This window comes from Myripristis murdjan, chromosome 21 (genome assembly GCF_902150065.1).
Source record: "Myripristis murdjan chromosome 21, fMyrMur1.1, whole genome shotgun sequence".
Taxonomy (NCBI): Eukaryota; Metazoa; Chordata; class Actinopteri; order Holocentriformes; family Holocentridae; genus Myripristis; species Myripristis murdjan.
The window spans coordinates 24802434-24828992 of record NC_044000.1 but is presented as its reverse complement, the minus strand read 5'-3'; the positions used below and the strand labels follow the sequence as shown (position 1 = coordinate 24828992).

The window sequence follows — 26559 nt, the reverse complement described above, 5'->3', positions numbered from 1 at the left end:
TGCAGGCTAATGTTGCACTTGTAACTCCGTGTGCTTATTCAGATATGGCCTAAATGTTAAGATAAGATAAGATTAGATAATCTGTATTGTCCACAGATATGGAAATTTGCCTTCTGCTTCACAAGTTGATTTAAACACATTACAGTAAATTACAGTACATACAATTGTAAAAACACAGCATGTACAGTACAGTACAGTCAAACATGCAACTTTTTTGCTTGATGTAAAGTTTTCAATTTTCTGCAGGGCTTATTGAACTTTTTCAAAATTCTGGTATTGTGACAGCAAATATGAACGTAGCAAAAGACTGTTGTTGGCTGTAGCTTCGCTTTTAAAACTACCGACATAACACTCTGCTTGGAAGTCCAGCCACACTAACTCTTTGCATCTGAGTTTGGGATTTATCACATTAGAGAAGCTCATCTGGCAGTCACAAATAGTGTTAAGCTGCCTTGTGATCTTGGTCAAAACCCATGTGAATCTAAACTGTGACACACACACACACATGCTAGTTGTGCTTATAACCTCCTTGTCACTGGGGAAAAGTGCCTGGCTTGCCCTTAGGATTTCTCTCCACCCAAAGGTAGAAACAACACAGTTGCCATCCAGAAGAGGCTCAAGTCTCATAAGTGCTGCATGTCGTCCCCTCTCTCTCCCCTGCCTCTCCTGTCCCTCCCTCTGCTGTGGCTCTCAGGTGAAGCAGAAACACCAGAAAACACATTAAAAAAAAAAAAAAAAAGAGCAGGGACACACATTTACAGGTATGCTGATGTGACAAAATGGGCCAGAAAAAAAGCAGGTCAACCCATTTTAAGTGTGAGGTTGTGGAGCTTTTAAGTCCTGCTTGTAATAGCTATTTTCCAGGGCCTTCAGAAATAAAGGCTAGTAACATTTTCTGTGGCAGAAAATACAGTTTTGGTACTCTAAAAAACAAACACCAGCATATCAACATTGTCGTAACATATTACTACATATTACAAGGCAGTTCCAGAGTTGATTAGGTTATGTTTTAGCAAGAGACTGTGCTATACCAGATAGAAAAATAAACTAATTCCGCATTAATATGGTGTGAAAACTGTAGTACTGCTCAGAATGTATGTCTATGCGTCTTACAGCATCGTGACGTGGAAAGAGCTTTTTCTTGACATGAAAGGAGGGAGACAGCCCTGCGCGCTGACAGGAATCTAATGATATTTTGTTGCAGGATGACATGACAAATCCCTGTTTGGTGCGTGTTGCTTTTCATGACATGTGTCAACGTTTGATGGACAAGAACCCAGAGCACTGATTAATGACTGACTGAATCCATGCCCATTTTGGCACCTGTTATCTAACAAATGCAACAAGAAGAATTTCAGGCATGCACCGTAATGCCATGTTGAAATGTTGTGGCCTGTATTTTCCCTCGGGGATCAATAGCGCGTCCACACCTCAGTCCTGTTTGACTGGTGTCAGTAGATCGATCGGCTCTCCCCAGTAGTCTGACCTTTATGTAATTGTTTTTCTTATTTTTAATTTTGTGTTTTTGCCCTTTGTTTTCTATTACTGGCTGTTTTTTTTTTTTTTTTTGGTACTTTGTTTCTCTGGTTTTCGGCACTTTGTAAACACTTTTTTGGAAACGTGCTCGGCTGTTTGAATGAAGTTTATTATTGCTGCGGTGTTTGTTGCCTGTTAGTAGCAGCGTCGGCAAGTGACGGCTCAAATGGAAAAAGGAGAATGGGGAAGTGAACAGAGTTCCCCTAACTTAAGGGTCATGTGCGTGAAACTGAGAGTAGACACTTCCAAGTTAAAACAGAGAAAGGAGTATTCTTATCCCTGCTGGTGCTTTCACACAGGCTCTGTTGAACGTTGAAACTGTGGGATTTCTAAGAGTGTGTTTACATGCTGAGTGTTTTTACTGGCCACGGAGGTGCGGCGGACATCCATTCCTCACTCTCATTTGTTATCTTTTTACACCTCTCTCCCATTTCACATTCAATTTTAAATGAGCTTCACTGGCATGAAATACAAATATACTTAATGCCAAAGCACACATACAGTGCAAATTAAAACAAATGCAAATTAAAAGATAATAAGAACACTAACAAAAGGGAAGAAAGGAGCTCTGAAAGCAATTAGCAGATCCTATTACCAAATAATCACTCAAGTAATTTATCTATTGACAGTGTGTTTTAGCTTTTCGTTTTCTCCGTTCTCGAATTTTGACATCTTACTCTGTCCTGTCTTGTGTCCCCCAGGTCTGCGGGTGTCCCTTCTGCTATCTGCCTTTTTCATGCTGCTGGGAGCTGCTCTACGAAGCTTTCCGTTAGACCAAGAGCCACTGAGACGGTGGTAAGACTAGATATACGCAACAAACTCATGATACAATGCATATCACGATCGGATTTGTATCATCATGCATTACAATACCCCATAACATTGAATGGAAATGAATAAATAGAGCTTAAAGTACGACCCATTGCATGACACCTGGGTAGACTTAGAAAATATGCAAAATTTATGATAAATCAGGTGACTCAACAGTTTAATTAGAAATTCCTGTTTTTATTTATTAGAGCAGAATCAGTTCAATGTGGTTACTTAACACAGTGCACTGAAATGTAGATGCTATAACATCATATGGAAATGAAGTGCATAAACAAGTATATCAGTACGAGCGGCTAGAGAATTGATGCAGTCTTGTAAAAACTAATATCACGATACTTAAACCCTGCAGCACAGGGTCTGAACGTGCCGCGAGGTGTAAATTCATACACGTGCAGGAGCTTGGCTGTTCACACAAGAAGCTATTTTTCAGCACCGGTTACATGCTAATTCTCTCTCTCTCTCTCTCTGTGGAATAAGCACCTAATTTGGGCATGGAAGAGAAACCTGCTAATAAGGAAATCATGCAGATTGTAGTTTGAACATCTGTGACACTATTTCTAACAAATATAGTGATTGGGCAGATTCTGAAATCTCATCAAAATACGGGAGAAAATCAGTGGAAATGACACCCCAGGAGAACGGCGGGAGAGGGGCAGAAACGTTGGGAGCATTGGGTGCATATTTGATGGTCTGTTTTCTTGTGAAATTTGTTTGTGGTGCACGGAGAAAACAGACTCGGTGCCGTAACTGGCACTTCAGATCACGAGCTGTCCACAGAGCTCTGTGCCATGGTGTGTGCGATCTAAACTGTATTCCCCCCAAAAAAGAAAAAAAGGTGCGACCGACTAAAAAAATTGGTCGCACCAGTGGGGTTGGGCAATAAAGACTTAAAGTAATATCACAATATTTCATGATAATTTGCGGTAATGATATTCAAGATGATATGAAAAAGAGACAACTACAGTGTTTTCCACAGAATGACACTGTACAGTGGGGAGGAATAATAATTGAAAAAAAAAAAATAATACAGTATCCTATATTTTATTTCACCATCTACTAGTTAATGCTCCATTTAATTTAGTGTTTTTACTCCATTTTGCCCCACTCACTTGCTTACCCTCCCAACCCACAAAACATAACTCATATCCTGAAATTTTTTCACCCACACTTCCATTTTCCCAACAGCCTGGTGAGCTGCGTTTGTTTTTAATGACAGATCAAACCAGTGGAAAGTAACACGGCACTGAATGATGCTTCCTTTGTCCAATAATCTGTCGCAGCGAGGCATTTAAGGTGCCATAAAGTTGACAAATTTTGATGCCCAGTTCTGCTAATAACATGTTTCAGTCTGTGTGTCTAGGCAAACGAAAGTGCTGGTTACATGGTGACGGTGACCACAAAGGGGGCGGGGAGGGATGATGTGAAACTAATGGCACTAATGGGAAACCCTGACTGGGTTTAATTACATCTGGGTGGTCGTTAATCTACCTGTGCGGTGTGGAAAACACTGAGCTGATTCGTGCTCTGCTTTGTTGTTGTGTTGAGAGAACGCTGTGGGCTGTGCAGTGGGGTGTGCAAATGCGTCAACATGTCATCATCCTGCTATATCGCTGAGATCATGATATGACACTTTTTTTCTGTGCCAATTTATACTGATATTATCACAAACAACATGATATGGCACAGCCCTATGCACCAGCACTAACAGTGGAAAAGCCCTGCAGAAGAGATGGTTTAAGGTTTCTCCTTTGGATGTGAAAAGAAGGCAAGCATTGACTGCTGATCTTCAGTGCAGCCAAAAGCCTTCAATAATTTACTCATACAAACTTTTCCAAGTCAATGCCGTGACCTAGGCTCAGATCCAGGGCTGGCTTCCTACAGCGGTCGAGGCTTTATTGACCAGAAAACTAAACGTTAGGCCCGTTCTTTTGTCTCATGAATTTGACATTGAAGCAGAGGTTTGTGGATTGTTCTCTTAATTTTGTATTTTAAAACTTTCTACAGTTGCTTATTTTAAAGTTATTTTAAAACTGTGCCGATTTCTTTCTTTGACAGGACAAAAGCCTTACAGCCAGAGCACAATCTGTCTTCGTAAATGAAAACATTATGAAATGAAAAAGGAATAGCACCTGGACGAATGTCAATACAGTCGAATGCAACAATACAACTTTTGAGGGTGAAAAATGTTTCGGCCCTTTAAGGATGTTGTGCTGTATTCAGCTGTATTGATTTAAGCCAAGGTCCTAATCCATTTTCATCAAAGTGGAACCCTATAACAGGATATAAGGACAGTCAGACAGCATTTTGCTCCTGGAGATTTGGATTCTGAAGACAGCTCAATACTGCAGATCCTTTACTTTGTTTTTTTTGTCCTTGCTGCCAGTTTTCACCTTTATCAGAAAAAAAAAACTTTTGACAACTGTCATTGGAAAAACAGTAGAAAAAGGAACCTGTTATTCTTAGTATTTTCATTCCTAGTGCTACCCGTTATCTTAGTGTTACTCTTTACAAAGTGCAAGGGCTCAGGGAAGGTCATTTCAATTATAATGTGGCTGTAAAAATGTAATTTCACTGAGCACTTCTTAGTGGTAATCTGTCTCATAATTCATATTTGACTCCTCAATGAATACGATCCAGGTAGTACATCATAAAATTTCAATAAAGGAAGGAAATACAATTTCCTTCCTTTTGAATGAGCTACATAGCGCCGTCAGACTGATTTGTGCAATGCCTCTTTTTTTTTCTTTTTTTTTTTTTTTTGAAGAATTTGGGCTTTCAGACAGCATGTAAATCCACTGTGTTTCTTAGGCTCATTCTCTCTTCAGCCTGTGTCCCTTAAGACTGAGGAAAGAAAGCCATCAGTTGAATTTATTGGTAGATTTCTGTTAATACAGGCAAAATGCACGGAGAACAAGGACACTTCTTTTTAAGGATGTTCAGAAAATGAGACTCCTGGGTTGCTTGTAACAGAGGCATGTTCATTGCCTAATTGACAGCTGAGCATGAGCAAGAGTATTTCCAGTTTGGGATGAAATGTCAAGTTTTGCTTTGTGCTTTGGTTACCATGGTTGAAGTGTAGGCCTTATATTTGAGTATTTTTTGTATCCCATATGCTAATTATTTTTAAGGGCTCTTCTAACAGCCTTGAATCAAAAGTGCAGTCATTTCACTGGAGGCCACTTCTTCGCTCACGCACGCCTTTACGCCGGGCTTGTTCGGAGCGTGGCATGTGCAAACGCCCTATCTCTGACTGTTGACCTTCCTCCGTGTTACATAACAGCTTGACGCTCCACAGTGGCACCTTTTTACACAGCGCGCCGGTACTGAAGGCTTGTAATTTTTGACCCAGTATCATGTGAAAAATTGTGGGTCATGACTTGGACATTGAATAGAGAACAAGAGAGCTCTTTATGGCGGGGAAGCATTTATTCCCGAGACAAGGATGAATTAGGGGAGCGAGGGATGCCAGGATCTCTCCTCATAGACTTTTCTAACGGCCGTATAATGTCTTCATCCAACTCAAGATCTTTAATTTGCAGTTGTTTTTAGTGGAGCCATGCTAGCCTAAATCATAAGACTGTCATATTGTCTGTAACTAGTTTGTATAGTATATGTACCGCAAACAATTTTATGGAGCCATTATCCTGTGTAGCCTCAAGGGATTAAGACTTTATTTTACATCCTATCCAAAGTGCTACTACACTGGATGACCCACTTTATAAAGTAGAACATTTGGCAAAATGTGATGTAAACGACCTCAGTTTTTGCAAATTATTGCCTATAGATAATTGATGCACGGTAACAGCATTTACAATTTGTAGTATAGTGTTTGAACCCATCGACTTGACTTTATATCCCATATTGGCAAATGAATGAACCTACGTTATGTAAGCTCTTGACTAGATAACTTTGGTTTTGGCGTTTTCAGACATATTTCTGTGTTTTATGACAGATTACGCCCATGGAAAGACCAGTGAGGAGATGCACTGTCACATGATATAATTATGCCACTTTGTGGACACTTTAATGCAAAGCAGCATGGGTTAGCATGAATGCATACATTTTTATCATAGGTGGCTATAACCGGCAGGGGCTTTTACTATGAAAAGAATGCATTAGCAGTTGGATAAGATTTGAAAAAAGAAAAACAAGGTGGAAGTCCAGCCATGTTAGCTCTAAAGTCCTGTTTTTTTACAGAACAAGGTCAAAATCAGTAAGCAGGTGAGCAGCCATCCTCTTGAAGAACTACTGCAGCTTTTGTAAACTTTAATCCATTTTAATTATATAGTGCAAGGCAAATAGGACAGTGTTTGCAACACAGGCTTCATCGGTGTCGTGCTCGTAAAACAAGTTGCACGTAGGGAACAGGAACCAGATATTGAGCACACCTGTTTTTATTGGTTGGACGTTGTTTAGTCATGTAACCACTGCAGTAGATCTCATATTTTACCTGTCTGACCTGTATGAACCTGACAAAGGCTCAGGCATAGAATATGTATTAGTCTTTCTTTTTTAGCTTGCATAAAATGGATTAATTAAAAGAGTTGCAGTAGTTCCTCAAGAGTGCAATAGTTCACCTGCTTACTGATAGAAAAACAACAAACTTGGTCTCCCTGTGTGGTTATACTCTCGTCTGGGCAATCAGAGTTTGTCTTAGTGGTCAAACTAACAAGCTCACATATTTGGGGATCACTTGATGTCAGTCCCCCCCCTCCAAAAAAAGCAAGTAAGTGCAGCATCCTTGAAGCGTCTTCCCTTCCACTGCCAGCCACACAATGAGGCTGTCAGCTTTCGGTCTCTGGTGAGCGCAAGCTAATAAGCTCGCCTAGCTCTGGGTGTGTAGCCTCAGGTCAGAGCTGCCTGTAGTTTTCCCAGTAGGCACTGAATGAGGGCAATAAGCAGGAGCCTGGCAGCTCTTCCATACCGCCATGGCCTTCAGTGCCTCAGATACGGTTTACAAAGTGGGAAATAGAATGATATATTGGACCACTTATTCAAAACGCTCTGCAGTAATGCAGAATGTTGGTGCTGACACAGTTTAGTCTCATTTGCAGAAGTATTTGTTTCCTCACAAATATATGTGCATCTTTGGATTATCACAAGAATCACTACTTAGGTACTCTGTCAATACCAAACATTTTGAAAACAATAACTAAACTTAACACATTTTGATGTCCCACTGTAACTCAGTGTTCTTACTCTTATATAGCTCTAGACTGTGTGTTAAAATACTGCAACTAATAAAGTTGCAATCATGCTTAAAATGAGAGCACATAATCATACTGTTATCATTTTTTTCAGTTCCTCTCATTTGAAATTAGTATTTTGCTGGGCTCCTTTGTTTTCTACTTGAGGCCTGCAACAAATCAATTATTGAAAACCTTGGAATTTCTTTGGTATTGGGATCAGCTACCACCATTCTGGTTTTGTTAATCCATATTTTGAATACAGTGTTACAGTCCCTGATTTTCATTTTTTTTTTTTTAAATTTCATTTCATGTATTGTTGTACAGGCTGTGAAAACAAATTTCCTGCAGCACATTAAAGACTCTATCTATCTATCTATCTATCTATCTATCTATCTATCTATCTATCTATCAGCTGGACTCTCATAGTGTAGTTCAAGCCGTCAGAACAAAGTGGCTCCCTGGAGTACCAGTAGAGGTCACTCTTTGCTTTGTATTACTGACGGTAACTCATTGAGTTCCCAGTGTCAGATGATGAGAGCTTTGTTTTTTGACCTGAGCTGCTGCGCTCTGTGCTGGCCCTCATAAATATGATCTTTTTTCATATCAGGACCAGGGGCGTAGATGGTGATTTAGATTACCTGAGAGAGAGGGAGGGGTCTGACTAAATAGTTTAGTCTAGCTGGCTGCCGACTTTTGGATGTGTGTGCAGTTCAAGGGCACCGTACGAGCGATCAAACGCAGCCTTTGATTTCCCTGCTCCCTTGAACAGCAGAAAAGTGGCAACACTTAGCCAGGTTTAGAAATGGAAGGAAACTCCCCTGACAGGCCCCCCGCAGGTCTGCGTTTGTTCCAGAGGCCGTTTCATGTCCGATGGACATTTTTTTCCCCCCTTCTTCTTCTTTGTGTGATATCCTCTTGAGGGAATAAACCATCTCTTTGTTTTGAGTTTTGAGGTTGTTTATTGGGAATCAAAGGGAGCCGTGAACTTGAGAGACATGGAAGCGCCCTTCTGGTATCAACCGGAACCTTCAACTTAGCTTCAACAATCCTAGCAGAAAGGCATTTCAGCTGGATTTTGTGTCTGTTTTTGTGACGTGGTGAGAGAGAAAAGACAATGTCGGCTCGATGGCCGCTGATTAGCCCTAGCTGTGATTGGGCCTCGCTGTGATTAGGCCCGCTCTCAAATCAAAGCAGACTGTCTCTCTTCACCCTCCTCATTCTCTTATTTATACATATTCTCTCTCTCTCGGCTGCTCTCTGTCACCCTCTCTCATGTATGTAAATACAGAGCAGCTGTGTGGTGGTTAGCAAGTGTCTATCAGTTAGATCTCAGACCCGCTCAGACGCTGTCTGATTGGCCACGATAGCACATTGTAGAGCCCATAGCGGGCTGCCATATTGCCTTGGCAGTTGCTGTGGTGCCATTTCCAAGACAGAGTTGGAGTGGCCTTTATGTGATGGCAGAATTAGGTCTGTCAGCCCTGGCAGAGCAGGATGATTTTGCTATGGTGCTGTCTTCTTTGTCTCGTTCTCGTTTAGATTCACTCCGACAGGGTTCATCAATACTGATTTAGCTAATCTCTTGCTGAATGAACTGCTTCGCTCCCTTTTTTTCTGTTTCCCTTCCGAGTGCCCCTCAATGAGCCCGCCTGTCGTCTGTACTCATCATCTTTACATTAAACACAATTTTCGTAGTCACATCCATCCTGGGGTCACGAAGGGGGTCATGCAAGGTCACTGACAGGCATTACGTTTCCTCACTACCCCTTCTCTTGTTTTAGAAATCATCCTGCTGCCAACCCAATATGTTGAATGTTAATTTGTTTTTGCTGCTGCTCTAATTAGAGCTGATTGTCATTGGTTAAGACTGTCAGGTCTGGAATTATACATGTGTCTAAGGGGAAGATGGAGCACAGCAGGTGGACCAGTTGGATTCTGAACCAGCTGAAAGCATTGATCTTTTAATCATTATCAGCCTCTCTTCTCCATGGCGTATGCTTCAGAACTGCATTTCACAGTGATTAGAGTCTATTTTTTTCTTTGTAATCTTGAAAAAAAAATGCGAAGGAAACATTTTGAAAAGTGTGATCAACAGGCTTGAAAAGGTAATAAAGAATATTTTATATTTTGGCAATTCGATGGACATTTTAAGAGGCAACAGATTGGCCAGATAAGTAAATGGTTTTCTGCAGTTAAATGCAATGAAAATAAAGATACACAGTTCAGTCCCTTGACAGCCGTGTGTCATACTGAATCCGTGAGCAAGCTGAAGCTCTGTCTGCTCACTCGCTGGAAATCACTCTGAATATAATTTTCCTGTTTGATTAAGCATTTGTAGCTTAAGTTCATGTGCATTTGAATTAGGGCTGCTCAGTCGTGGCAAAAATCATAATCACTATTATTTTGGTCAATATTGAGATCGCAGTTAAGGCAGAACGAGTAGGATTTGTCAGTGGCAGTTTGTAAACACAACACTCAATTTGCTCTCTGCAGACACACACACCAACACACACTGCTAGTGGCTCATAAGTGATGATTGAGAGGGAGCATTTTTGTGTGAGTCTACATGTTGTTGTTTAGGAAAATCCTAACATCATGCATTATGAAACTTTAAAAAAATATTTGTCTCTTTAACAGTGGATTTCCTTGAACGTTAAATATAAAAACGCCACAGCCGGAGTGATGTTGGGCTTTTAGGGAGGGATGAAACTGTAGCGCTGCACACGAAAGATGTGCGCTGGAATTACAACACAAGAGCGTAATTGCGAAACAGCATGCAGCACAGTAATTATTTTATCTCGATTAAGTTGTAAAAAAATCGTAATTGGAACTAAAACTCGATTTGCGCTAAGGTCTACAGCGCAGAAGCTACACTAGGTAACTGGCAGATATTTATTGTAAGAGCTAAATGTTGTAGGGATGTTGATGTGTGGGGCTGCAGTGATGTTAACAAGTCTGAGATGTGGGAAAGAGATATAGGAGTGAATGTGTAAGTCTTGTATCGATCTGTCACTGACCACGGCTCTTTGTCTTCCGCCATCAGACGTTTTTTTTTTTTTCCTTTTCTTTTCTGTGAAGCCCAGAGGCAGCACACAGGAAAGCTAGATGGAGCTTAGATGCTGCCAGAGGGCGGGAAGTGTCAGCAAACTTAAAAGCTCTTAGTGTACGTTTTGTCTGTGCTTTCTGTTACCTGTCGAAGTCAGCACTTGCTTTATTTTTTATAGTTTTATGTAGAAGTTTACAGCCATGAGTTTTCCAGGATGTCAGCAGGTCCCGAAACATCTTACATCGCTGCATTTTAACTCAACGTCTCAAAAAGTCGTGATTATCGCTAATGCTTCCACTTTAAATCATAAACTCAGTTTTAGAAATCCTCTGTGTTGTGAAGTCTTATGTTGTTAATATTGTTAAAAATGTGCGGTTTCTTGGTGTTTTTCCTGTGAGAAATCAGTCCAGCCATGTGAACTGTTAGGTATAAGCTTTGATTTTTATGTTTGTTTTTGAAATGAAACACATGTCTAATATTTCCTTCCAGTCTAGTCTGACAAGCTCTGAAAACATCTTAAATTTAACTTATTATGCCCACAAACACTCTTGTTTTCTCCTTTGAGGCGGGATTCACTTAGGTTGAATGAGGATCAGCCTGCATGCTCAGCTGCCAAATGTACAATAATTGCACAAATTCAAATATTCAGAATATTTTTGAATGATAAAATAAGCTCAGAAATCGCCCAAACCCTCCCATTCCACTAAGTTAAAAAGACTCATACTTTGTGGTCACATCTTTCCTCATCATTTTCTTTCTCTATCCTCTCTCCTTCCCCCTTGCTCTCTCTCTCAGACAATCAATCAGCTGTGTGCTGTCTCCGACGGCTGGCTGTCTCTGGCAGACAGTTGAGTCGGGCGGGTGGGGTGGGGTGGCGTAGTGGAAGTGGGGATGGGAGGGGGGTCTTGTGGCATCAGGGGACATCTCAACATCTCAGACTACATCTATCTAGCACATCACTGTCTGGAGGAGCTTAGCCAGACTGGAACTTGGACTAAGAGTTTCGAAGGCAGCCTGTCTCTCACACACCCAAACATAATCACATACTCTTATAATCGCTCTCCTCACCTTCTCCCTGTCATTATACCAAGACATATTTTAATTAATGTATAATTGCTGCACCTGTGTCATTAAAGATAATGCTTTCCTAATAGGTTTGGGTGTTTTTGTATTTTAATAATACATTGAAGAGAGTCTCATGATTGCAGCTGTTTCGGTTTGTCCTTTCAGTGGGGTAAGTTCGTTAGGTTGGCCCATGTTTTTATTTTTACTTGATAGACTGATGTCTGCCAAAAAGTGAGAAGCTTAGTGCCGATATTTAAGAGCACTTTTGCATAACAAACATCAAACCAAGGCTTGGTTCTTGAAAGACCTTACAATTTTTTGAAGATCTCACATTATACAAAAACATCTTGTCCTTTCCCTTTCATATGGAAGCATGTTAATTAATTAAATATCATGTGACTCTACAAGCCATTTTGATTTAGAGGTCTTGGTGACATCACTCCGGGCTGATAGTTAGATCATTCAAACTTCGGAGGTGGTCAGGAATGCACTGGGCAACATCACATTTGTAACATGAATGCAAATGTGTCCTGATGCGAGCGTTTGATGGAGTGGACTATTGGAGGTGAACTTCAAACTAAAATGAAGTTTGTTTTCGTAGTGAGGTAGGCAGCGTCTTCATCAGGTATTCAAAAAAACTAGAGATACTTGATTATTGGGGAATATTGGGAAGCTAGTGAAAGCATACGATATAGAGTCCGGGGGAAGAAGCGACAGGAGGGAGTTGGAATAAAGTTCAGAGGAATCACATTTTTAAAAAAAGGAAAAGAAAGAACTGATTCTGATGGATCTCAGGTTGATAACCAATTCCATTCCAAGTGGTCATTGGAGATACACTACTCACAAAAAGTTAGGGATATTCGGCTTTCGGGTGAAATTTCAGGATGAACCTAAAATGCATTATAACCTTTACAGGTGAACTTAATGTGACCTTCTGTAAACTTTTGAATGCACATGTCCAACTGTTCAGTGTTTCAGTACTTTTTGCACAAGTTGCTGTTCTCTAACAAGGAGTTTAACGGCAAAATTCACATCAGGTGTTTGATGCTCCAGCTCATCGAGGTCGTATCATTAGGGAACGGCTGCTGGAGACTGGGCTACCTCAGATGGAGTGGCCTGCACTTTCTCAGACCTGAATCCCATAGAAAACCTATGGGATCAGCTGAGTCGCCGTGTAGAGGCTCGGAGCTCTGTACCCCAGAACCTCAATGTCCTGAGGGCCGCCCTTCAAGAAGAGTGGGATGCCATGCCTCAGCAGACAATAAGTCGACTTGTGAACAGCATGAGACGTCGTTGTCAAGCTGTAATTGATGCTCAAGGGCACATGACAAGTTATTGACACTGACATTTTTTGTTGTGGTATATCCACCACTGTTGTTGGCTTTTGTTTCAAGAAACTGTTTGAGATGAGGAAATCACCAATGTATGCTTCTACTTAAATGCCCTACTTTGATGATATAATATCACTGTAGTGTGAACTTTTTATAGTTTCCATAAATTTCACCCGAAAGCCAAATATCCCTAACTTTTTGTGAGTAGTGTATATTTGAGCCACATGAGCAGCAATCCCTCTTGTCTGTCCACTTGTGATCGTATCACCCAAGACAGATGTTAAAACCATGTCTGAACACAGATTGAACTACAACACTCCAACACTCCACGTAGCTGACAAAAGAGAACCGAATTTGCAGCTTTTAATGAGGACATGAATGATCTCTGTTTTGTCCGTCGCAGGTTGATACACGGTGGTCAGCTTCTGAACGGTTTAGCCGGCCCAACCATCATGAGCGCCGGCCCCCTCCTCTCCACCACGTGGTTTGCCCCCGACCAGAGAGCCACCGCCACCGCCGTCGCCTCCCTCATCAGCTATCTGGGAGCCGCCACGTCTTTTGTTGTGGGCCCCCTGCTGGTGCCCGCCCCCAACGACACCCAGGTGGTGAACAAGGCGCCGGCGTACTCCGACAACTACATCCGAGACAGGATCCAGCTGGTTATGTACGCAGGTACTGACAGCATGCTCTCACAACCAAGACGATCGATAACACATCATTTCTACATCATGCCATCCCAGTCAGGGGACACAAATACAATCAGATGAAGGGGATCCAAACACCAAAAGCCCCCTATGATAATCTTCATAACATCCCCTCTGAAAAATAGATTGCTGGGACTGTTATGCTTAACTGATTCAGAAAATTAAGAGCACACTCCAAAAAAGAATCCAGCAGGCAATAGCAGATTGAGGCTTTTGTTTAAAGCTAAAAGGTTGGATCCTTATTAGTTGTTAAAGGACAAAGGAGACGCGGTTTGCAAACCAAAAGCGTTTGAGGTCGTCGGAAAAAAGAACAGTGACCTGGAGACATTTGGAGAGAATTAAGGTTCATCGGCGATCCTTCTCTTGAGGTGAAAAAAGTTCCACACCTGCGGCACAGCGGCAATCAACAACCCTGCCAAATGAAAAGATTGATGGGAGGGGTGGAATGGAGGTAGGGGTGGGGGTGCAAAAAAAAAAAAATCAATATGAGCTGGCATGTAACCCTGCCACAGAGAAATATGCAGCTGCCACACGATCAATCCACCTATTATGACAGGGAGAGATGGACAGGACTTTACTGGAGCTTTTTTGGAAAATAATGTAAAACTCTGTTCATCTTGGAGAGATGTGTTGAGAGCGCATGCCAAGTAAAGCCATGCCAAGTTAGATAAACTGTGAGATTTCGAGTCTGGTTTGGGAGGCAGAAAGAGTTTTTAATCCCTGTCTGATTCTCTGCCAGCCCAGTGTGCTAAGGAGCCAGTCTTTTGATAAACCATTACTATTGCTCTTGACGTGCCCGTGTATTTGCCCGCCTATGGTCTGTTCTCTTCATTGTAGTATGATGGTGTTTGGGCTGCTTTTAGATGTCGCAGTGACCTTTCTCAAAATGTCAAATTAGCTTGGCTCGCTTATCTGTGACAATAACCTGTGTTTGTCTTTTGTCTCTGTGTCACCGGGCTCTGGCAGAGTTTGGTGCGATCGCCGTGCTTTTTGCCGCAGTCCTGCTCTACTTCCCGTCGCGCCCGCCAATGCCCCCCAGTGTGGCTGCTGCCAGCCAGAGGCTCAGCTACAGGAGCAGCATCTGCAGACTTCTCAGGTACACACACACACACACACACACGAACACCTCACAAAGTCATCTGAAAGATACCATCTGATACCTTTGTTGAAATTGTTCTTTCAGTACATTATTCAGTATTCCTAACTTGATGTGTCCTTGGTTCAACTAAGGTACAGACTCGTAACTCAAGGGAAGCCTCAGTGCTTCAATTGAAATTCCTTTCAGGTGCTGTTATGTTTTACCACATCAGACCTTAAGAGGGTCGTCAGCAGCTTATTTCTACACCACCTTCAGTGCTCTCTAGCCATCATGCCTACAAGTTCATTAGGCCTTTTTGCCCCTCTTATTTGCCAATGCGTTGCACACGTCTTGTCTTACTAAGTTAAAATAAGATTCTTACTTTGGAGAAGGACATGGAATCTTAATGAAGGGGTCTTGATGTGTCTGCCTCTTGCCATCTGCTTAAGTTGTTATTTAATGGACATCAAAGGAATCCCAGCCCTCCCTCCAGATTAATTACCAAGCTATAACATGGCCTGGCTTGTCCCTGTTTGAAAACTAGATCATCCTCTGCGTCTATACCATCAGGCTCGATCATCTATTCTACATCATTGAGAAAGGTAGTTGAAAGGGAGAGAGATAGCCTGCAGCGGAGACAAGGGGCTGAATCTCAATTTTGTTGAAACACTGTTATTGGTGTGTTATCATCTTTGTCTTCTGGCCTCCCGCACACATGCGTTGGTACACTGCGAAATATCCCCATCTTAACAAGACACTTATTATTTTTTGAAACAAATCTGTTGTATGAGATAATTCCACTTCCTTCCAATGCAGTTTCACTTGTTGAATGAATATGAATGAATATGTTGAAACAAGGCAGAATAAGGCAGGTGAGCCCACCAGTGTCAAGAAAATGACATCTTTGGTGGGATCGTTGCATGCTACTACCAGATTTTTTTCACTCGTTTTAGGAAAAACAAGTTTTTTAACACCGAACAAGAGAGTAAATGACTTGTCAGGATGAGGTTTTGTGCAGTGTGGTGAGGAGTGCAGCAGTTCAGTGTTTGCTTTTTGCAAACTCTGAGGTTTGGGAAGGGTATAAGGGGACAGAAAAAGAGGGAATTTGGGGAAGATGTTTGAGTCTGACTTTGTGGGAACCCCCCCAACAGACCGCCCCAGCACACATACAGACCTGAAACTGTTCAACGTGGCAATATTTATCCAGCGGGGCTCAAGGAAACAGCACTGCTGGAGGAAAGAGTGTTGTTTCTTTTGCCTGGGCTGTGGAGGAATGGAGAATGGGGCCCTAGGCAGTGGCCAGGGATTAAAAGGCTGGAGAAGGGAGAGAAAAGCGGGACTGTGGCAGCCAGAGAGCTGGTCTGGCACTGTGAATTTGGCCACCGCTGGCTACTCAGCTCCCCTGCAGCGAGAAATAGCTTCACTACAGCGCCTGCCTCTCTGTGTGCATCTCGCTAACACGGAAAGGCTTAGCTCCCTGTAAGAGCTCCCTGAGATGGATGATAGCAACCAAGCTGATATCAACCTAATGCACAGTTTTGGACAGATGCACACACACACACACACACACACACACACACACACACACACACACACACAAACTAAATTAACTGGGCCGTCCCATTGAGAGTGTAATGCTATCTGTTCCTCTTGTGATAGGCAGCCATCCAGTGACCCGTTTGGACAGCGTATATCTCAGTCCAGCATGAAAGCCTTAGGATTGTCCCGCAGGGGCTGGAGATGCAACAGGAAAAGTGACTCTTGGGTGTTGATGTGAACATGCACATCTGTGCTTGTGAGATCCACTGCCAGTAACAGACCGCAAGGGTTTGTGTCTCCAGACGTCTGACAGAAATGGTGACGTTTGCGGATCTGACGAGTGGCCTAAAGCAGCCGGCTCGTTGGTTAGTCTGTCATCTGTCTGTCGGTGCATCCATTTGTTCATTCAGCCAGTCAGAAACTAAACAGTGGTTAATGATCTTGAGCTTTATGATCCCCCCTCCTCCACCCCCCAGCTGTCTGCATCTGCTTCGACAGCGGCGCTCTAATTAGAAGCCTAGATGTCTCTCTATCTCCATGTGGCGAGGAGTTATCAGTGTATGTGATCACAGTGTGGGGGAACACTAAGTGGCCTAAAGCTTTAGTATTGATGACCCCCCCAGTCATACTCGCTTTAGCTTTGAAAGTTGTCATCCTGATGCATTGATCTCCAGCTGGATCTGCCAAGGACAAATGGCACTTAGTTGATGACGCTGCCAGCTTTCAGACTCTCCTGAAATATTTCATCACCAGCAGGAATGGAGAGTAAAAAAAAACCCCTCTCTTACCCAGTAGCTAGTGTCTGCTTGCTTATATTGGGTGATCTAAATAAGCTCTGGGACGCGGAGAAAGGTGCATGGATATTGATTTCCTGCCGTTCTGGCAAGGTTAATGAAAAGGGTGCTGGGAGAAAGGCAGAGAGGGTGCTCCATCACCAGGCTTTTATGAGTCCCCCTCCATACTCCCTCCAAGGCCAAGTAGCTTCATATAGCATTGGACAAGACAGGCCCACAGCAGAGAGACAGGTTATGTTTGTTTTTCTGTGGAGTCAGAGCATTCTGTGAATAAAAGTGATCCATTGTCTAAATTGCTACAGGGTCAGGAAAGGGAAAGGGCGTGCGTATTCACATTTCTGCTGCTATACAGATTATGTGTCTTGGGACAAGTTCCTTCGCCAGTTTGAAACTTCAAAAATAAGTTCCTAAGTGTGTGTGTGTGTGTGTGTGAGAGTCTGTGTGAACTTTATCTGTCAGTGTCTTGAGTGTTTGAAGCCCTAGGAGGGATGAGGGAGGCCTAAAGTGTTCTCCAGATGTCCCAGTGCGATACTGCTCAGGATGCTGCCTGCATCACAATCAACAAAGCAAAGAAGGAACAAATGCAGGAGTAAAAACAGAGTCCATAAACAAAAAAGAGTGGGAAAACAAAACAATCTATGAATCTTTGCAGCCTGCTCTGCCAGCCCTGTCTCATTTGTCAGACGCCCAGCGATTTTAATCACATTGATAGGGTTGAAGGGGTGGCAGTGATTTAAATCAGTGTGCCCTCTTATTGGGGTGAAGGTGATTAGCGTGGGTGTTCCGGGTGGTTGTAATTGGGTGGTGTGTGATTGGATGGGTGCCATATAGCACAGAGAGGTGAGCTGTGTGTGTGTGTGTGTGTGTGTGCGTGCATGCATTCATGCGTGCGTCTACTGAGTACACATGCATAACTAGGTGTATGGAGGTGTGTTGCTGTAGTTTTTTGTTATTCTTGCTGTAAACACTACCCCATAATGGGGCAATATGTCATAACAATAATAATTGAGCATAAAGTGGCAATTTCTCTGTCAACTCTGCTGATGAGCTGTGGGCAGACAGCTCATATCAACCCAGGACAAATAGACGGATACTTAGGCACAATATCAGTAGCCTAAAGCCTGATCCATGTGTCCTCCCAGCTGCGATAATACTCACACTGTACTATTTTTTACTAACAGGCATCTAATAGTCACAGTTTGTCAGATCTGCAGTCATTAACTGAAAGTTGTTTACATTGTGGAATATTAAAGCAATAAGGGAAGTTAAGCTTAGCAGATATTTTTTAAATGTCAGTCAAAAGCTTATTTATGAAACACAGCTTTAACTCTCTTAAATATGATATCTTATTAATCCTGCCTTGTTTTGCTGTCATTAATTGAAATCACTAACTTTATTGGCTTTTTTTAAAATATGCATTTGTTCTTGCATTTGTTTTTAATTTATCATTTTATTTTTCTTATATCATTATACGAAGCATTATAGAGCACTTTGCTACATAATTTGTATGAAAGTTGTTCTATAAATAAAGTTTGTTGTTACTTGTGGAGACTTTTTTTTTGTTGTTGTTTGCAAGCTATACTCAAGGTAATGCAGCCCAAGGCATTTGGTGAACATTTTTATCTGAAGTGCCTCTACCTAGAGTGCATTTGTATTTAGCTTGGGTGGCCCCAATGGAAATCATAATCCTAAACCTTGCAGTGTTAGTGCCACAGTGTGTGCATTGAACAGCACAGGTAATACAACCTAACCGTGGCTCTCTGTTGAGCTATGGGTTATCTGGCTCTTCCCACACGATTCCTGTGCCAGGATTTGGGTTGTATGAATTCACCAATTCAAAGCCCATCCTTAGAATCCCCCATAATCATAGACATTCATGGGATCGGACTTGTAAAGTGCTGTTGAATTTTAGGTGGGTGCTGCCCTCTCCAACACCCCTCAGCTGTATTCTGGCAGCTGTGGCTGCTTTGTCCAGGTAGCTGCTTATCTCTCTGTCACCACACTCTGCACAGGGATGCATCTTCTTGGACAGGGCAGGAGTGCAGCCAGAGCAGCGTGCGTTTTTGTGTGCGTGTTTGCAATGTGTGTCTGTGTGCACTGACAGAGTAGGCAAGGAAAAGGAGCCGGGGCTAATGGCAGACTTCCAAACAATAGTGGACAGAGGTGGAAAGAGGCTTGCTGCTATTCTGCTTTCATGGTTTCATGTCAAGCCAGTGTTGTTAGGTTCGTTTGTATGGGAAGAATGCTTTACATACAGCAAACATCACAGCATTGTCGCCAAATGTTGTTGCGAGGTCCTCTCACCCCCGTATGATTTTCTTAAGTAAAAATTTCAATCTCTATGTTGCTGTCTCCCTTAGCAACGTGCGGTTCCTGATGATAGCCCTGGCCTACGCCGTGCCTACAGGAGTGATTGCTGGCTGGTCTGGAGTCCTGGACATGATCCTCACACCAGCCAAAGTCAGTCAGGTAGGTCAGGAAACACACACACACACAAACTGCCATGCACACACTCAGAATATCATTATATTGGTTCTGATCATGTTAATGTACATTATCTGTTGGAAAATGGAAGCCTACCAGTAACCAAGGTTATTGACAGTACATCTTGTGTTGAATATAGCATGTGGATTATGTGTTATGTGGATTTTGTTTTTTTAGAATTTGTTAAAAACAACTTGGGATGGAGATCTGATGCTTATGTTTAGGTTCGATTTGTCTGAGTCTGGTTAAAAATTTTCTTTGTTGTGTAACATGCTTTGAAGACCACACAGATAAAAAGAAAATGTTCTTTTGGAGGCCATCTGAATCACTGTTTCCACCAATAAAAAATATCTTGTGATTTGGAAACTTCAATGTTTGATAATTTGAGAGTCATTTCTTTAACTGCGCTGAACCAGTCGCCACCCAGGTTACTCATATAATGGACTTGTAACCAACTATAAATAAATACCAACTATACATTTTTAATTTCCACATGAAAGTGATGCAGCATGGATAGCAGTGCTCGAGTGCTTTTTTCCAGGTTTGTTTTTCCTATTTTGAACGCCTTAAGAGGTCCAACATTTTGAATTCAAAGGTTCTCACAACTGTAGCACACATAGGGCCGATAACAATTTTTGTAAGGTGCTTCTTGGTCATGTTCAGAAACACCTTTAAGAAACCTCTTATGTCTCTAGAGAATGAAGTCTATTATTGACCTTGAGATGTTTTTTAAGGCCGAGGCAGAGTATGAATTCTCTATTTTAAAGCAGATCTGTAATTCCGTAGATGTTGACGGTTAATTAACCTTAACCCTCCTCTGCCAGCTCTGGTACTGACAGCCAGCTCAGTGCAGGAGGCCTCCAGACAGCTGAACTTTTCTGGACTGGCTGATTAACTCACTCTTGGGCCCTTGAGAATGCACTTTGAACTTCAAAAGCACCATCCAATATCGCACAAAAGCAGCTTCACTGCTATTTTTTCAGATCCCTAACATGAAAAAATTTGAGACTCGTCCATCTAAGCTCAACGATTTTCTCTCTCTTTCACACTCATTGATCTGAATCGGAGTTTCTGTCTGTCTTTTCAGCTCTTTCCCCCTTGTAATTTTTTTCAAGGGCCTAATCAAACACAGCATGTGAAGTCCTTGGTTCTCTATTTGTATGCCTGAAGATGGTGAGCACGACGAGGCCAAGCACTCAGCCACTCAAGATCCCGTTTGTTCTAATGAGAAGTTCCTAGTCAGAGACTCTCCAAGCCACTCTTCATATTTGCATCTGAGGCTCAGACAGACAAAAGAGGAAGACAAGTGGAGGGGGGGCTCTGGGGTACAGACAAAGCTCTAGATAGTTTGGATCCTCTGTGTCCCAACACAGTGGTTCATCAGGAAACAAAGCGAGGGTCTTTCAAGGTTATTGTCAGACAGGTGCTGCTGGAGAGGAGATCACACACAGGGGAGCTGAAGATGAGACACTTCTTGTCACACCTCAATCTTTTTACCTCTTTGTCAGAGCCGCAGAGCGCATAACAAATTGTTCTTGGATTTCATTTGTTGTCAAAAGCTTTTTTTTTTACCCTCTTCAAAATTTCTTTTATCCGTGCTACTTAAGAAGATGTCTGAATAAAAGTCTATTGCAATGAAGTGAGCTCTGTTACAGGATATCCCCTGGGCACAAAACTTAGTGAGAAGAAATAATGAAACAATAAAAGCAACGCAACAGGGTGAGGAGGAGTGCAGATGCAACAGAAGATTTTCAGAAGATTCTCTTTTGGTGTGGAGATGTTTTTTTCTTACAGTTGAGATACTCTGAGGACAACAGGGTTTCTTGTTTCTAAAACCCCACTGTGTTCTTGCAAAGCTTCATCATCAAGTCATGACCTCCACTAAGACTGTAAGACCCTAAAACAATGAGAGATGTGCTGGTAAAGCCGTGAAATGAGTGATTGATACAAGTGAAACACATTTCATAATGTAATGTAAACAAGGCGGTGGTGCTCACATTTAGGCTTTTATACCTCTGTGTTGATGCACATGTGGTTGAAATGCAGTACACACATTAAACTCTGTGATCAACCAATTAGAGTGCACAACCTCACATAGACTTGATGGCAAGTTGAAATTCTTGGGATGGTACACAACACCTATGTGGAGATCCCTTTCAACCCCAATTACGCATCAAATAGCATCAGTTTATGTGCAGACACTATTTTCATCTTACTGTAAAATGCTCAGATGTCTCTGATTTCTTTTCCATCATGCAACTCCCATTCATTTGCAATACCTTTTTCCTCTTCTTTTTTCTCTTTCTTGCTTATCTTTGTTACATGTTATTGGATCTGAGTGCCTCTTTAGTAATTTTAAATATGCAGTGATTGCCGAGGGCGAAGAAACAAAGCGATAATGTTGAGGGAGCAGTTTCATACTTTCTATTAATTCCTTCATCCCATCCTTTTATTTGTTCATTACGGTGCATAGGTGTGTGTGTGCGCATGCACACGTACAAACAAAGCGCACACAGTTGATACATCCAACCCCTCCTTCCTTTTCGATCTTGGCTGCTACTATAAGAATGGGCATTTGAGACAAAAATGCGATTTGATATTAACGGGGAACTATTCAACAACTTTTCGATTTGAACTTTCTCACAATGCACACATGCACACTCATACACACGGTCTCTTGCTTGCTCTTTTACCACCTTTGGTGCAGATCGATAGAGAAGCACGAAGCACTGCTCTAGCCATGCAGCTTTGCCCCCTTCAATCACCTCTCTCTCTTTCTCTCTTTAGAAAGAGTGGCAAACTCTCTGCTGCTGTGCCATTTTACAGCAGGACTGCTGCTGTTCACCTCTCTTGCCCTCCTCAGTGATGACCTCTGTATTGCAGATGTCAAACACCGTTTTCACTCTTCTGACATGCACATAGTGGCAGGGCTGTCACAACTGTCACCTTTGTTTCCTCTGTCTGCTCTTTGAAGGTGACCGCTTTGTTCCACCTCTGCATCATGCAGCGATTTCTCCAACTCTCTCCAAACTTCAATTCGTCTCTCCTCTTTTCTCCTTTACTCTCCCCCGACTTTTGTGCAGTTGCATTTGTCTTTCTCTCTGCTGTTTGTTTGTCAAAGAAAACTTACCCTAACTGTGACAAAAAAAACTGTTCCAGCACCAAGCCAGCTCTCTGATACGCAGTTTCCATGCTGAGTTCTCCAGAGTTGACCAGATATGACCCAGAAATGCATCCTTCTCATCTTGTGGTGTCTACAACAAGAATCGATCCCATAAATAAGAGACAAGGGGAAAGAGGCACGCAGGGTTCGGCTGGCTGGGAAATGGAGCAGCAGGAGGGGATGTGTCCAGGAGGATCCAGGCAGGCAGGGGGTGGCTGGAACTGGAGCTAGGCAAGGAAACGAAGCAGGGTTTTGGGTGGTGCTGAGAACCTGAGGTTGAAGGAAGAAGTCCTTGTGAGAGTTGGCAGATCATGGCTTGGATTTCAGATGGTGCCCGGCCTTGCACTTGACTCTCAAATGTGTCAATGTGGCCAGCCATTTCAGCTGCCATTACATCATTTCGACCACAGGCATTCCTCCATGTCCACATGAAGCGTGAGCCATGAACCAAGCACTCAGGATGGTGGTCGATGATAAGAAGAGTTCAGACTAAGGCGTAATAGTGTGTAATCTCTGATTTGAATCTGATGTTGACAGCCAGAATAGCAAGATAAAGCTTTTATACAGTGTAAGTGCTGGACTCCAGGGGCCCCAAACACCTACTGTGTGAACTTTGCAAGGGAAACAGCGCTAGACCTGCTGACAGAGGGACTGAGCACGGAGCACTGTATCACCGTAATGAGTCAGGCTCAGGAAACAGGTTCCACACTGCGCTCATCACTCATATGTAATTGCGCTCTAAATGGAGAGTAGTCATTAAGAAATCACGGAGTTGTAAGACTGATCTGTAAATGTGGCTCCCTTCTTTGAGTTTGATTACAGAGGTTTTTTTTTTTTTTTTCCATTCTCTGAAAAAGTCACTCGTGAGCTCCACGAGCCCTTTATCAGTGCATCGGGATGCACTCTTTGCCTCCAGACAGAACACTTCCTTCCCGTTAAAAGACTGTCATGTGGATTTTCTGGGATTACACAAAGAGAATTGGTGTAGGAATACCATGTCAAACTAAAGCCAAGGATAAGGTCTTTGATTATTGGCTTAAATGGCTTATAACAAGAGACAGAGAGAGGGAGAGAGAGAGAAAGGGAGAGAGAGAATTAAGGAAATTAAGAAAAACAAACACATTCATGTGTCAAGAGCCTGGAGTCCCGGCTTTGCCTACTCTAACAGCAGCCATCTCCAGCTTATTGACACAATCGCAAAATAGCAGACATGATTAAGCTTCAAATCAGGCCTTTTTCAGGTTCCAAGGCACTAAGAATACTGCAGTTAATTAACTCTCCGCCCGCACATGAAACACAGTGATTTGCATTCCAGAATTGAAATGGCTCGTCAAGCAATTTGTGTTTAGCTTCCTAAATTGGTGCAAAAAGATGATGTCAAATTATACGCCTTGGAAACACTTGAATTGGCGCTGCACAGTCTGTGTAGATAATAACTAGCAGTAATAGGTGGTTGGGGGTTGCGGGTGTTTAGAGATGCGCGTGTGAGTCAAATATTTTCGAGATGTCTCTTTGACAACAGTGGCACAGATCCTTGTCCTCTCCAGGGGGTCTAGTTCACATCACCGCGCCGCCTCGGGCGATGCAAACAAGAAATGGGCGCCTTCCGTATGAACTCGCAGCGTCGTGCAGGAGCCTCGCTCGCCAGGACTCCTGGGATGGCTGTAATTTAGATCAAACATAATAACATTTTGACATTCATCACTTTCCCGGCCTGAACACATTTTCCATTTAATAACTTTGATAGTCCACTTCTCTTCATTACAGACTTTTTCTGACAGGGCAGTGCGGTGTATGATTAAGCAAAGAGCATCAGATCCTACTTTAGATTCTGGTCCCTTGCCGTTCTCCTCCACCATCTGGTTGGGTTTGGTTGTACATGAGTTATTGCCTCAGGGAGATTGATGGGAGCCAAACGCCTTCATTGGTACTCAGACGTCTTCTCCTGCGTGCCTCACACTGATTGGTTTTGTATGTATGTATGTGTGTGTGTGTGAGAGTGTGTATGTGTTTGTGTGCGTGCACATGTGCTGCACTCGGCATTGTACCGATTCTGCTGTGGCCCATCGCTTGTAATGTTGTCCTCTCCATCCATCAGGCCAAGTGTGTGCCTTTTCTTACATGTGTATAAAATAGCGAAAGACATCAATCTTAAAAACACACACACACACACACACACACACACACACACACACACACACACACACACACACACATGCATGCCGTTTTCAGTCTCTCCAACCACCATTCTGTAATTGGCTAGGCTCATTGATTGACGCTTGGTGCCTGCTCTTTGTCTACGTATGTCTTTACAGCCGTGGATGGCATGTTGAGCACTGAACAATCTCCTCTCCTCTCCTCTCCTCTCCTCCAATACCACCCTTCACCTCTTGACTCTTTCTTTTTACAGGTGGATGCAGGTTGGATCGGGTTTTGGTCCATCGTGGGCGGCTGTGTGTTTGGAGTGGCAATGGCCAGGTAAGCACTGATACCACTTACCAGCCGATACCAAGCATTAATCCAGTCCATTACTTTCTCCAAACAATGGAGGCTTGGACCATTAGTCTGAGGTCACTGGACAAAAAAATTGATATAATTCTTCTTCTCTCTTCTCTTTCCCACCATTTGAGACTTCTGTGTGCCAGAAATTCAGAAAATAAAGACTATTTGGCTTTATTTCTGACATGTTACTCAGGGTTTTTATATCAGTGATTGGCCCTGGGTAAAATGTCTGATACCAGTACTTCACTTTGGTGTGGTATTGCCACTGATAGTACTGGTAGATTAGTCATTTCTCAAATATCCTATTATGCGACTGTTTCATTGCTCAAGTATGGTTTATGGCTTCAGAGGTGACCACCAGAGATCTGGTCCTGGACGGATCTCGCAGTGAAGTTGTGTCACTGAACTTAGTTGTGAGGCAGGGTTCAGACTACTTAGACTTGTGCACACCGAGACCACTGGTGTGTGGAAAATCTTCCCTGTAATCGGCTCACTCAGACTACACTACAAACAATGTCCATGGACCTGGTGAGGCATCAAATTAGAGGATAAAGTGTTTATTGTGAACACTCCTTCGCCATCTACTAGTCGGTATGCAGAGGAATATTGAAAACATGTTCTGATAGCTTTGGCTTTGCCCAGCAAGCAAGATCAACAACAGCATATAGGTCCTTATGAAACCTGTTTAAATTTTTTCCAGGTTTTATTTTTATTTTTACCCAAATTCTGTGTTTTTAATTTCTCTGAATTCTGTGTTTTAGAATTTAAACAAATTTGGGCATCAGGAAGTGTCTAATATTGTGGTGGATGAATCAAATTCTACAATTTAGTGAGAAAATATTCAAAAATTTAATGAATATCAATGTAGCTGCACTGCTGAGAGTGTGTTAAAGTGATGAGCTCTTCGCCCTAGCATGCTGCTTCTGTGTGTTTGTGGGTGTGAAGGGTAGCCGAGCCCTGCCCTCGGTGAAACACAGACAGCAGTCAAGACAAAAGCCACAGCAAACAGCGTGCACATAAATGACACCAAAACACAGTAGAGACTCACAGCTGTGAAAAAAAAAAGTTTAAATGATAGGGAAAACCCTGAGTTTTATAAATGACACATTTTGGCAAATTCTTCAATATTCTGTGTTTTACAGTTGATTCAATTTTCATTATCATATTCTGTGAATCATAGGTCCCTAAACAGTAGGCCTACCTTCGCTAAAAGTGGTCTTCATCGTAGAATAGCTCCGATTGTTCTGGATTCCTGTGGCTTTTGCTTCCGTCTGTCTCCGGACTCCTCACAAATGCA

The 26559-nt window shown here is 42.5% G+C and overlaps 1 protein-coding gene across 1 annotated transcript in view; it reads left to right on the top strand.

Moving 5' to 3' along the window:
- slc49a4 (solute carrier family 49 member 4) overlaps window positions 1-26559 on the top strand; it is a 49169-nt gene that overhangs the window by 2788 nt on the left and 19822 nt on the right. The window contains exons 2-6 of the mRNA XM_030080481.1: window positions 2238-2331; window positions 13402-13670; window positions 14669-14798; window positions 19474-19582; window positions 25171-25238. Coding sequence (XP_029936341.1) covers window positions 2238-2331; window positions 13402-13670; window positions 14669-14798; window positions 19474-19582; window positions 25171-25238 — 670 coding nt within the window. The remainder of the gene's footprint in view (window positions 1-2237; window positions 2332-13401; window positions 13671-14668; window positions 14799-19473; window positions 19583-25170; window positions 25239-26559) is intronic.